This window comes from Phaseolus vulgaris, chromosome 4 (assembly GCF_000499845.2).
Source record: "Phaseolus vulgaris cultivar G19833 chromosome 4, P. vulgaris v2.0, whole genome shotgun sequence".
Classification (NCBI taxonomy): Eukaryota; Viridiplantae; Streptophyta; class Magnoliopsida; order Fabales; family Fabaceae; genus Phaseolus; species Phaseolus vulgaris.
This window is the reverse complement of record NC_023756.2, coordinates 21,369,903-21,384,331: the sequence shown is the minus strand read 5'-3', so window position 1 is coordinate 21,384,331 and position 14,429 is coordinate 21,369,903. Positions and strand designations below refer to the sequence as shown.

The window sequence follows — 14,429 nt, the reverse complement described above, 5'->3', positions numbered from 1 at the left end:
ATACCAAAATAGGGTGGGTAAACCCGTGTCTGAACAATTCTCCGTCAATGAGGGTGTATTTGGTCGAATTTTTCTTTATTTTTCTGGACTTTGTGGGTTCCAGTGGGAGTATCCCATCAGTCAAGTAACGCTTGTAAGGTGTCATCCAGGTTTCTCCTCTTTCAACCAGGCATACCTGCAATGGCTCTTCCCTAAAAATGGGTATGTGCTTATCCTGGGCGTTTTCAATGTCTCCTGAGTCAATGACCGATGACTCCTCTTCCTCCCTTCCGACGTGCTAACCTGACGGACCCCTACCAAATTATTTGCAGTGAAGGTTCGAGGTGTCCTTAGAGTTTCCTGGATGATTGTCCAATGTCTGCCCCCCTTGCCCGAACTGGCGAGCTTTGCTAGTATGTCAGCTCGGGCATTATGCTCTCTAGGGACATGTACCAACTCGAACACCGCAAATGACTTCTTCAAAACATGGACATATTCTAGATAAGCAGCCATCTAAGGGTCTTTGGCCTGGTATTCTCCTGTTACTTAGCCCGTAACTAGTAGGGAGTCACTCTTCGCCAGCAAACTCTGCGCACCCATCTCCTTGGCTAACAGTATTCCAGCGATCAGAGCCTCATACTCTGTCTGGTTGTTACTGGCCTTGAAAGCGAACTGCAAGGCCTGCTCAATCAATAGCCCATTTGGCCCTTCCAAGATGACACCAGCTTCGTTGCCTTGTTGGTTAGAGGAACAATCTAGAGAGAGCACCCAACCGAAGTCGAACTCTTCGTGGTGCGTGTCTATCAAGGAGAGCTCTATCACAAAGTCAGCGTAAACATGGCCTTTCATAGGGCCTCTAGGCTCTTATTGTACGTCGAATTCTGATAGCTCTACCGCCCAACGCACCATTCTTTCTGCAACGTCTGGCTTCTATAAGACCTTGCGAATGGGAAGGTCTATCATCACTACCACGGTAAAGCTCTGGAAGTAGTGGCGAAGCCTTCTCGCTGAGAACACCACTGCTAGGGCTGCCTTCTCTAGGGCCAGGTACCTTACATCGGGCCCCTGCAATACTTTGCTCACGAAGTATATTGGCTTTTGTACCTAGTCATGTTCCTGCACGAGGACCGAACTGATCGCCTAATCAGTGACCGCAAAGTATAAGCGAAGCGGGGAACCCAGTTGTGGTTTGCATAACACTGATGGGTTGGCCAGGTACTCATTCCGCTTGAGGAATGCCTATTCACACTCTCTAGTCCATATGAACCTATTGTTCCTCCTCAGACACTAGAAATAGGGGTGACCTTTATCCCCTCTAGCTGATACAAATCTGGACAGAGCGGTCATCCGCCCTGTCTACTGTTGCACCTCCTTTACTGAGACCAGACTCCTCATTGCGAGGATTGTGGCGCACTTCTCAAGGTTCACTTCTATCCCACGCTCAATGAGTAGGAAGCCTAAGAACTTGCCCGCTTCCACCTCGAACACACACTTCTTAGGGTTTAGCTTCAGTCTATATTTACCTATTGTCGTAAATAGCTCTTCTAAATCAGCGATGTGTTGATCCTTTACCTGCGAGGTCACCACCATATCATCCACATATGCTTGTACATTTCGCCCTATCATGGGCGCGAGGACCCTGTCCATCAGCCTATGGTAGGTGGCACCTGCATTCTTCAGCCCAAAGGGCATCATCGTGTAACAACAGCAAGACAACTCTGTCATGAAAGTTGTCTTGCACTCGTCCCTGGGATGCATCTTTATCTCGTTCTACCCCGAAAAGGCATCCAGAAAACTGAGCAACCTGCAACTCGATGCGCTGTCTACCAAAGTATCAATGCTTGGCAGTGGTAGGAGTCCTTCGAGCAGGCCTTGTTGAGCAATCTGAAGTCTACGCACATCCTTCACTTCCCGTTGGCCTTCTTTACCAGCACCACATTTTCCAGCCACTCTTGGTATTGAATCTCCCTGATGTGGTCGGCGTTCAGCAACTTCCGCGTTTCTTCTTTGATGACCTGCCGCTTTTCCTCATTGAACTTTCTCCTCCTCTGGCGAACAGGTCGGACCTGAGGGTCCATTGTAAGACGATGGCATAGGAAGTCGGGGTCTATGCCAGGCATGTCCGAGGCGGACCACGCGAAGGCATCCAGGTACTGTGTTATGACTTCGGCAATCTGGTCTTGCGTCCCTTGGCCTAGAGACTTGCCAAGCTTAAACATTCTGCCACCGATCTCCCTCTCCAGAACATCTTTGGCCGGTTCGGGTCGTCTCTCCCGGGCAACCTCTGCGCGGGTGACCCCTTCTTCACTTGGGGGCTGGGTGGTAACAGTGAACACTCTTCTCTTTGTTTTGAGGTTGTTCTCGTAACACCTCTTAGCCTCCTTCTTGTCTGATCTGATGGTGATCAGTGTCTCCTCTAAGGAAGGCAATTTCATCTTTATGTGCCTTGTCGATGTTATCGCTCCCAGCCTGTTCAAGGTAGGTCTGCCCAACAATATGTTGTATGCTGAGGGAGCATTACCAACAAGGTACCTGATGTTTTTTGTGCGGGAAGCAATGTCATTCGTGAAGGTGATCCTCAGCTCTATGTGTTTGCGCACTTCTACTTGGTCTCTAGCGAATCCATACAAGTAGCCGGTGTAAGGCCTCAACTGGTCTAGAGACAATTGCAATTTGTTGAAGGTCGACCAGAACGTGACATCAGCCGAGCTTCCCTGCTCCACTAGGACGCGGTGCACCTTCCTTCCCATTGTTACTACCGAGACCACCACTGGGTCATTGTCGTGGGGGACGACATCCCGGAGGTCGGCCTTGGTGAAGATGAGGTCGATGTCAGGAGCCTGGTCTACCTCTTGCATCTCTACCGTCATCACCTCTCGTGCATATTTCTTCCGCTGAGAAGCGGTGCATCATCCTCCAGAGAAACCCCCTGAAATGGTGTGAATTTCACCATGAACGGGAATCTCGTGCCCCTGATCACCCCCTAAGGCTGCCAACACCTGAACCCCTTGCGGCTCCCGCAAATAGTCTTTCAGGAAGTCGTTCTTCACCAGTTCGTCCAACTGGTGTCCTAGTGATAAGCAGTTACGTATGGGGTGGTCATATGCTTGGTGGAACTCACATCAAGCGTTCTTGATGGGCCCCAATCTCTTGTCAGTTTTCGGGGGCATCTTCAGTCTCTCCGCTATGTTGGGAATAGCGATCAGCTCCTTCAACTCTACCAGGAAGTTGTGCCTGGGGGGCGCATCTTCCCTCTCGCGCGCCCTAGTTTGGGGCTCCCTGTCCTCGTAGCGTTGGTGTTTCTCTGAGGCTTTCTTCTCTATCGTCGCCTCATGTACTCTCATGGGCTAAGGTCGACTTGGCTCTTATGGCCAGACGGGGGCAATGCTTTCATGCTTCTCGGTGACGATATGGGCTACTGCTCGACGCCTGATCTCACAAAAGGTTTTGGGGCGACACTTGATGAGGTATTCACTGAAGGGTTTTGACAAGATTCCCTTCCTGAAAGTGTGCACCATCATATCCTCGTCCTTGGTGTGCAGCCTCACCACCTGTGCCCCGAATCGGTTGAGGAAGTCCTTCAAGGATTCTCCCTGGTACTGCGTCACGTCGAAAAGATCGTAAGAGACTGGCAGGGGAGCCCGATTGACGATGTATTGCTCCCTGAACAACGTAGAAAATTGCGCAAACGATGTTACATGTCCATCAGGGAGGCTGACAAACCAGTCTAGCGTTGTGCCTATCAGCGTGCTCATGAACAACTTGCAATGCACGCCGTTAGAGCCTCCAGACAACATCATATGGGTGTGGAAGTCCATGAGATGAGCCTTCAGGTCCTCTACACCTATAAAGGCGGCTTTAGGACCTACGAAAGTGGCTGGTAACATGGCATCCATGATCGCCTGCGAGAATGGCATAAGGAGGGCCTTGGGTGGTGTAGGTGGGGCTCGCTCGTGCAACACGCGTTCCCCTGCCGACTGCAAATTCCTGCGCAGTTCCTCGTTGGTCTTGCGCAGCTCTTCGTTCCTTGCTTGCGACGCGGCTAGGTCAATCTGGATGCGCTCCTGATCCATTCTGAACGCTGCCACCGTCTCCTAAAGGGCACACATCGTCTCCATGATTTGCTGCATGGTGATGTTTTCCCCTCCGATCGGTGCGACGGACCCTTGCCTTGTTCCTCATATTGCCGGATCTCTTCTCTACACTTGTGACTGGGACCTAGTTTTAACGGGTCCCACGGTGAGCGCCAAATGTCCTTGCCGGTTGACTCTAACGACGATTTCACGCCCGCCTGTCTCTTCCTAGGTTCGCACTTTCCTGGATTGAAGCACTCTATACTTGCAAAGACAAAGGGGGCGCCCTAGAGGTCGTTTGCACTACGACGCTCAAGTCAATACTGGGGCAAAGAAACAGTATGCATGTGTAATAGTTCTAATCTTAGAAACTACGTATCTTGTGGGTTTTCTTACTACCCTTTATATAGCCTAGGGTTTCCTATGTTCCGTTACCCATATTTAGGGTTTCTGGAGGAATACCCTCGCACCACTATTATCCAGTCTTAGTGTAATCTAGCGCATAGGGCTCCCCTTACTGAAGTACAACCACTAACAAAATGGTCACTTGGGTACCAACTTGTGCACCAAATCTCTGGGGCCATCTGTTATGGGGGTGCCCTATGTATTCACGTGTCATGCATATAGCTTCCCTTGGAAACCCTAACCCTAGTGCATTCCTAGACTCTTTACTTGTGTCGCGCCCATATGCGCTATCCACACCACACGCATGGGTACTTTGTGACTTAGGCTCCCCTACCTCTGGGCATTTCACTGATAATGGTGTGTTTTTTGGGGCCCACTTTTCATGGCCCAATTTAGCTGTTCGAACCACCGATGGCCAATGTCACATTGACCTTACTCTGTTATCGAGGATCGATGTTTGATGACACGTCGACACTTCCTAGTAATCGACATCTGACGACTGATCAACATCTGACGACTGATCGACACACTAGCTTACGTGGCTCACCATTACTTTCAGTCCTTGAGGTTCGATGACTGGTCAGTACAAATACAAATCCCAAATTATTTAATGTTCTACTTAAGTAAAAATATGAAATATTTTTTTTAAATTATTTAAAATTCTAAATAAATACAACCCTAAATTATTTAATTTTCTTCTTAAAATAAAAAATTGAAATAAAAAAATTTACGAAATTAAAAATATTAAATAAATAAAAATCCTAAATTATTTATTGTCCTACTTAAATAAAAATATGAAATAAATAAAATTTGTATATTATTAAAAATTCTAAATAAATAAAAATCATAAATTATTTAATCTCATAGTAAAAATAAAAATTTGAAATAAAAAAAATCCTAAATTATTTAAAATCCTAAATAAATACAAGCTTTAATGACTATTTTTTTTTTTTTAACTTGTAATTTGATCCCAACTTTTTAAAAGAAATCTATTTAATCCAAAAAATATTTAATATGATTCAATTTGTTCACAACACGTATAATTTAATATACAGGGGACGCTGAGTTAAATCTATTGAAGTAACAACAATCTAAGAGAAGGGAAATTGTACTCCATTGTTTAAAAAACTTAGGGTTCATAATGAACTTTTTAAATAAGTGAGAACAAAATTACATTTTAATAAAAGACATTGGGACCAAAATATGATTCAACCTAACTACAAAACCCTAAATTATTTTATCTACTATTTGAATAAAAATATGAAATAAGTAAAATTATTACATTATTCAAAACTTTAAATAAATAAAAATTATAAATTATTTAATTTCCTACTTTAATAAAAAAAATTAAAATAAATAAAATTCCTAAATTATTAAAAATTATAAATAAATGTAAATCTTAAATTATTTAATGTCATACTTGAATAAAAACCGGAAAAGTAAATAAAATTTCTAAATTAATTTAAAATTCTAAATAAATATAAATCCTAAATTATTTAATTTCCTACTTAAATAAAATAATAAAATAAATAAAATTCCCAAATTATTCAATATTCTAAAAAATAAAAAAATTCTAAATGATATAATGTCATGCTTGATTAAAGTATCTAACATAAATAAAATCCCTAAATTATACAAAATCTTAATTATAAAAATTCTAAATTATTTAATGTCTTAAAAATTTAAAATTATTCAAAATCCAAAATTATTTTTTTCTACTTAAATAAAAATCTAAAATAAAAAAATAAAAATAAAAATTCTAAATAAATACAAATCCTAAATTATTTAATGTCTTACCTAAATAAAAATATGAAATAAATAAAACACCTAAATTATTCAAAATCTTAAATAAATACAAATTTTAAATTATTTAATATACTATTTCAATAAATTTTGAAATAAGTAAAATTCATAAATTATTTAATGTTCTTTTTAATAAAAATATGAAATAAATAAAATTCCAATATAAGTAAAAATTCTAAATAAATACACATTTTTGAATTTTATTAACAGTGAAGTATGTTTACTCTCTTTTAATTATTGATATTTGTTCCAATATTTGTACTAAAAAAATTCATTTTTAAATATTTTTTCATCAATTATCTTTTTATAATATTTAATTATTTTATTTTTTCATGTATTTTTAATTATAATTATTATTACTCATGTGTTATTGGTTTTTGTAAATTGAAAATTTTCCTATATTGTGTAATGATAGTTTGCTGAGTTATCAAAATGTTACATTTACTTACTTTCTTTCTATTATTGAGATATGTTTCAATATTTGAATTTAAAAAATAATAAATTCATTTGTAAATGTTTTAACATCAATTACATTTTTATAGTATTTAATTGTTTTTTATAATGTTTTTTCAATTATTGTTACTACTCATTGTGTGCTTTATTTTATTGGAATCTAAAAAGTTTCGTGTAGTGTTAAATGATAATTTATTACCAAAATGTCAACTCTACTCACTCTCTTGAGATGATGATTGATATATTGAATTTAAAAAACAATAAATTTGATTTTAAATAATTTGCATCAATTACCATCTTATAATATTTAATTATTATTATTATTATTATTATTATTATTATTATTATTATTATTATTTTATTATTATTATTATTATTATTATTATTATTATTATTATTATTATTATTATTATTATTATTATTATTATTATTATTATTATTATTATTATTATTATTATTATTATTATATTATTATTATTATTATTATTATTATTATTATTATTATTATTATTATTATTATTATTATTATTATTATTATATTATTATTATTATTATTATTATTATTATTATTATTATTATTATTATTATTATTATTATTATTATTATTATTATTATTATTATTATTATTATTATTTTATTATTATTATTATTATTATTATTATTATTATTATTATTATTATTATTATTATTATTATTATTATTATTATTATTATTATTATTATTATTATTATTATTATTATTATTATTATTATTATTATTATTATTATTATTATTATTATTACTCATTTGTAAAGTGTTTTTTTTATTAGAAACGAATCATCTTTCTTTTCATGTTAATTGATTATTTGTTGAGTTTCCAAGATGTCAAGTTTGTTCACAGTCTTGCAATCATGGGGAGATGTTTCAATACTTAATTTTAAAAAACAATAAAGATGAATCATAAAAATCAAATTGAATATAGTGATATAGAAAACAAACATATTAATTAATGAACAAATATTTTCCAATCAATAAAATTATGATAAAACATGTTACTTTGTTTCAAGAATTAATTATAATAATAATAATTATTACTACTTATATTATTTATTATTATTCTAAAATTATATAATAGTAAATTTATATATATATATATATATTGTTATTATTTTATATCTTTCTATTTTTATCAAACCAAATTTATATATATTTTAAAATAAATTTCATATATTAGGTAAAAAGTACCAGTCCAATTACCATCCTTTCTCATTTATTTATTTATTTTGTGGACTCCATCCTTTCTCATGCCAACACATATTTCTACCTTACCACACATTTGATGCCATATCCAATGTCATCACATTTAAAATGTCACAATGATACTCATTTAAAATGTCACATAATGATACTCGAGTGGTTTAAAGACACGTATTGGTGTACGTGTATCATTTTTCAAATCCGTGTAACACTTGTAGGCTTTTGGCAACTTTATTATATATTGATTTTAAAATTTCAGTTTTTCTTTAAACATTAAAGAAAATCATAAAATATAAATAAAAAAAAAATAATTAGTTCTTATAATTATTAAATTAAAAATTATTTTAAAATTAAAAAGAATTAATTTTTAAATTAATTTATATTATTATTATATAGTTTTTAAATTGGTATCTAATTAGCTATCAAGTTTTAACTATCAATTATTTAGATTAGATAGTAATTTAAAAATCATATAACAATAATAAAAACAATTTAAAAATAATTTTTTTTTAACTTTTAAAATAATCACTATAACAAGTAATTATTTTTAAAATTAGTTTTTATTGGATGATTTTATTATAATGAAGATTACAATTATATAACTAATGTCATAATTGTTTCAGACAGATATAAATTTTTGTGTGAATGATGCAGATATAATAAAAACCTATCATGGCAAAAGATAATGGCTAGGATTTAGATGGTACAACCATTTGATGAATAGTAAATAAAGTTTTTTTTTCTTTATGAGCAACGATAAAGGAAAATATCACAATATCGTACAAGAAGTTAAGGAGTGACCATGTGGTGACCTGGCTCGCATTGTTATGTAAAATTTGAATCGTTTTGCTCAAGTGATTTTGGGTTAAATTTATTAGTCTATCACATATAAAGAATGATCCGCATACTAGCGGTTATACAAAAATTAAAATTTTATTAAAATAAAAAAATATTAATGTATTTGTAATATATATAAAAATAAAAATTTGAGGAAACAATTTTGTATTTTTTATTAGAGTATTTCTTTTTACACTTCATTAATTTTGGAATTTAATTTTGATAATATAAAAGTTAATTTTAAAAAGAAATATTTAAAAGAGAAATCCTTTATTATGTGGGTTAGCAGGCTGGTCCGCCTTGTCCCATACTTGACTTTTGTAGGTTGTGGGTAATGTAGGACCTACATTACCAACATAGAATATAAAGAGAATAAGAGTGCAGGGATGTTTTTCCCCTTACCTCACCTATGTCATATCAACAAATAAGATACATAAGTCTAGGTCAGAACTCTATTGCTTAAAATGTAATCAAAATTCACATATGTTCTCGAACGGGTGTTGGGGCCTAGAGAACGATTGCTTCTGCTTTTACCTTCGGTCGGTTGTTGTCGTTCCAAGCTGACTGCTCTTCCTTCCTCCTCTCGGTCGTCTGGTCTCACAAGCGAGGATGGTACTTGCAGAAGGCACTTCAACGCTCAAGTCAGTTAGGGTGTCGACACTCGGATGTTAGAGTACCGTAGATAATGACGTACCTGTTTCTTGGAGTTTGTGCTATTTATATAACCTTAATGGGCCTTTGTTGGTGGGTCGGATTAGGAGGTTGGTTCTTGTTTAGGGTTTTGTTAAACAATCCTTAATTATAGATTAACCCTGCTGACTTGGTCAACCCATGGCTCGTCATCATGGGTTGGTCGACCACGTGTCATCTCGTGACCTTCTTATTGTGGTTGAGTGGTTGAATGGTCAAGTTACTGATCGACTCATGGGGGTCGGTGCGGTCGTCCGAGTACACTTGCCCCCTAGGCTCGAGAGCGGGTGTAGCCGAAGAGTCTGAGTAGACGGTCTCGATCGGTGGGGATGATGATGGGTGAACTAACTCGAAGCGGCGCCTAAGCGGGTGATGTTAAATGCATTTATGAGGGTTTTTTTTGGGCGCCAAGTGACGTGGACCGTTGGATCAAACAGATCCAGTGGTGAGATTTTGTGACGTTTGGGATTCTGAGACATCCTCGAGCTATAAATAGAGGTTGGGAACAGTGACTTCACACGCTTTCTGAAACTTATTGAGCTCTGATACCCGAACGGCTCCGATCGATCTATACTGTGCTCTTTGTCCGTCTAAGGTTAGTTATGTCTTCTCATTCGCGTCCTATGTCTTCTTCTTCTCCCGCTCGGTCCCGTCTTCCCAAACCCTCTTCTTGTTCGTCCTCCTCGTCTTCTTCATCTTCTTCTTCCACTTCCTCCTCCAACAAGATCCTCTCGGTCGGGGCAATTCAAACTGTTGCCCCAGAGGTAGAGGAAGTGAGGGGCGATGATGCGGGCAACGCATCAGACAGGTCTAGCTCATCTAAGTGACCACGCCCTCATGAGGGCCTTGACTGGGTCGATACCAAGGTCTGTGGGATCGCGTCCATGTGGAACACGGACGCCTCTGTTGCTGACTTTTTGAACAAGGTCCATGTGTTAAAGGCTTCAGCCAGGGATTCCTTGCTGTCGTTCGGCTCTTGGTCGTTGGACGACCGTGTGTACATGGAACGATCATCTACCGAACCCCCCTTATTCTTCATGTTTAGTTGTCTGTTTTCTGACCTGCACGTGTCGCTTCCTTTTGACACGTTCACGGTGGGTGTCCTTTAGGCACTCAACGTGGAGCCGATTCAGTTGCATCCGAACACGTGGGCGTCCATGCAAGCCTTTCGCATGGTATGCGGAATGTTCGAGGTGCGTCCACTCCCAACTTGTTTCCTCCATTTCTACACCTCCCACCCATCTGAGTTGGTCGGCTGACATTCTTTGGTCAGTTGGGCGGGCAGCGTCCTGTTCAAGGCTTTCACGGCCTCCTATAAGAACTTTAAAGAAAGGTTCTTTAAGGTGTTCGTGGAGCTGGCAGGTACGTCCCACTTCTTCGACGCGACCGGCCAGCCAAGGTTTCCTTTGTTTTTGACAAGGAGCCCAACCAAGATAAAGGATTGGCCACGTCTGGTCAATCCAAGCGATGGCGAGCGAGAGATTTTTGCCTTGTTTGATAGCCTTCCTAGGAAGCTCCCCTCTCGGCTGCTGATGTTGCTGTACACAGAGTCCGAATGTGAAGCGGCCTTCGAAGGTACATTTGACACCTTTAGACCTTCGATCATTTATATTGGGCTTTTGACTAACACCTTGTTTTTGTTGCAGCAATTGCAAAAAAGAAGGTACCACAAGCAGTCGGTATGTTGCAGGCATTCAGGAACCAACTGAAGGATAAGAGAGAGGGTTCGGGCACCGGGCCCCCTCCAGCTGTTTCCCGAGTGGGGTCCTCTTTGAAAAACCCTGCGAGGGTGGGTAGCAACACCGCCCAAACCTACCGGACCCTTGGTGAGTTGTCGACCCCTCCACCGAGTTTCGTTCCCATCAACGTCGATTCTCCACCTACTGACGACTTCAACCGCCCCATTCCAACAGTGGTCGCCATGCTTGTGGCGGCCGTCCAAGAGTCACCCTTGTCGGTATTAGGGGTGACTTGCAATTTTATGGGGTGGTGAACTTCAATCTGCCCCCCGGCATCGAAGACTTGATCCGAGCGGTCCCTGAGGATGATCTGCTTGATGGCGGCATCGAAATGATATGTCACGGCCTCGTTTTGACTCGCCTTGGGGCGGCCTCGCACGCTCGGCGAGTGGAGGAGGTCTCTCGATTAGAGCACGAGCTTCAGGAGGCTTCGGGCAAACTTAAGCAGGCTATGGCCGCCAACATAGCTTATGAGAAAAAGCTATGTCACCAAGCTACCGAGCGGGAGCTCGATGCCGCTCAGATAGGCGAGTTGGAGTAGGCGCGGGCCGACGTCGTTGCCGAGAACGCGCGGGTGAAGAAGGCCATGGAGGAGGTCGACCGTAGGGAGGCATCCCTTCAAGTAGAGGTTTCTTCTTTGAAGCAAGGAAAGGAGGCGGTGGAGGCCGAGGTTCTGAAGACCATGGAGGACACCATGGTTTTAATCATCCAGAGCTTCGATCTGGCCGTCCGACAGGTTGGGGTTCTTTATAGGGGACCTCCTCCTTTGGGTCAATTTGACCAGGAGATGGATGTGTTTGACGACCGCCTCGTTCCAGCGGGCGAGGTTCAAAACTCGCGAAGTGCCGCCCAGCCTACCTCGAGCGAGGATGCTGAAGACCGTAGTCTAGGTTTTTAGCTTTGTACTTCGTTCGTTTTGTTCCCTTGAGGTCGGGGTGTGTCCTTCTCCTTTTGTTAATGAATGAAATCAGTCGTTTCTACTTTCAAGAATTTGCACAAGTCTTTTCCTTCGGTAGGTGTGAGTGTGAGTTAAAAACAACCAACCTAATTAACCGAACTGGCATAAGTTGATCCCCTCGGTCATTTAAAAAGTAAATCATTTAATGAATTGGATTGGGATGACGGTCGACCTTTGAACCATAACAAGATAACAATAATTTATTTGAACAAGTTAAATCACTCATTAGGTTAGTGCTTTGTTTGATCATGACGAGCGATATCGGGATGGACCGTTACGCTCAGATGGGTGTCAGGAGGGAATGCCAGTTAAGGCTACATCTTGGCTGAACCATGGATGAAGTGTTGGGAGTGTATACCGTTTAAAGCTTCGTCCTGGCCAACACTAGCGTTTGGGTTTCGGGAGGGTATGCCTATTGGGGCATCATCATAGTCGAACTGTGTGTGTGTGAAGTGTCGGGAGGGTATGCCAGTTAAAGCTTCATCCTGGTCGACGCTTGCGTTTGGGTCTCGGGAGGGTATGCCGATTGAGGCTTAATCCTGGCCGAACCGTTCGTGGAGTGCCGGGAGGGTATGCGGGTTAAGGTTACATCCTGGCTGGCACTTGTGTTTGGGTTTCGGGAGGGTATGCCGATTAAGGCTCCATCCTGGGCGAACCATGAGTTGGGTCTCGGGAGGGTATGCCGAGCAATGCTTCTTAGGTTGATTTTTATAGCTTGCACGTTATTTGAAGAAAACGCCCCGTTAAAACCTCTCCGACCGTTGGTGCTGCCGGGCGAGGAAAGAGTGTGTGAATTTTATTCATTATTCAGCTGAAATAAAACTTGAGGTGCGTGGCATTCCACGTCCTCGGTACAATTTTTTTTTATAACCATTCTAAGTGGTATGCCCCCTCCTACTTCTCGAACTCGAAACGGTCCTTCCCAGTTTGAGGAGAACTTGTCGTCCGACCTCCTAGTCTCGCTTCACATCCTCCAGACGAGGGCACCTTTATGAAAGCTTCTTGGCCGAACCTTCGTGTTATATCTCCTCGTCGCCCGAAGCTTACATGCGACTTCGCGGATCTTGCTCTTATCATGAAGTTCATTGATGAGGTCGAGTCCGACTGCCAGACTTTCCTTATTGAGGGATAGGTCAAACAATTGTCGCCTGATGGACAACTCACCCACTTTGTGAAGTAGTCCACTACAACTCTTCCAAACAAAATTTTGGACGTTTCTGGCCGATATGGACGTTAGGGGTTCAACCTTTATCCACTTTGTGAAGTAGTCCACTACAACCTTTATCCACTTTGCTAGGTGAGAAAGGGTCGATGATGTCCATTCCCCATATGGCGAACGACTAGGGCGACGTCATGCTGTGGAGCTCCATCATGGATTTCTTGTAATACATACTGAGCTTGCTCCTTGGTAAGGCATTTTAGAAGTGGCGTTGAGTATCCCCTTTGGTATAGCTCCTGACCGATCATGGTGTACCGGGCGCACTACAGTCTGATTGCTTTCTCATTGCCTGGTTTGCAGGTGCCATGTGTCTAGGTATTGGATGATTGGGCTCATCCAAGTATCTACTTCGGCGATGGCCATGCATTCGGGCCCCTCCACGCTAGGTTGCTTCAAACAGATCTGAATGACCGAACGATGATGGCTTTGCTTTTTGGTGGACGCGAGGCGGGATAGGGCGTCTGCTCGCTCGTTTTCTTGTCGGGGTATGTGCTCGATGGTGACCCTATCGAACTTGGCGATCGAGTTGCTGACCGCGTGATAGTAGCATTGGAGGAGGGGCTCCTTAACCTCGAATTCCCCTCTGACCTGGCCGGCGACCAGTTGTGAGTCGCTTTTGCATACAACCTCGCGCTCCCCGAGGTCTTAAGCTAAATTGAGGCCTGCCAGGATGGCTTTGTATTCGGCTTGATTGTTCATTGCCTTAAAGGAAAACTGCAGTGCTTGCTCAACCAGCAGGTCGCCTGGTCCCTCTAGGACGACCCCTGCGCCGCACGAGGTTCTGTTGGACGACCCATCAACACAAAGCGTCCATGTGGTGGAGGCATCAGGTTGCGGTGCTAGCTTTGCCAAGAAGTCCGCCAAGCATTGAGATTTGATGGCACCTCTCGGCTCGTACTTGATGTCAAATTCTGATAACTCGACCGACCACCCTATCATTCGCCCTTCAAGATCGGGTTTAGACAATATTTTATATATAGGGTAGTTGGTATTTACTGTAATGGTGTGGTTTTGAAAGTACGATCGCATCCTCCTTG

At 40.6% G+C, this 14,429-nt stretch overlaps 1 protein-coding gene across 1 annotated transcript; it reads right to left on the bottom strand.

Annotated features, from left to right (window-relative positions):
* Positions 1–1,883: 1,883 nt before the first annotated feature.
* LOC137838464 (uncharacterized) lies at positions 1,884–2,849 on the bottom strand. Its single transcript, XM_068647708.1, has one exon. The coding sequence runs from the start codon at positions 2,847–2,849 to the stop codon at positions 1,884–1,886; it is 966 nt and encodes a 321-aa protein (XP_068503809.1).
* Positions 2,850–14,429: the final 11,580 nt, after the last annotated feature.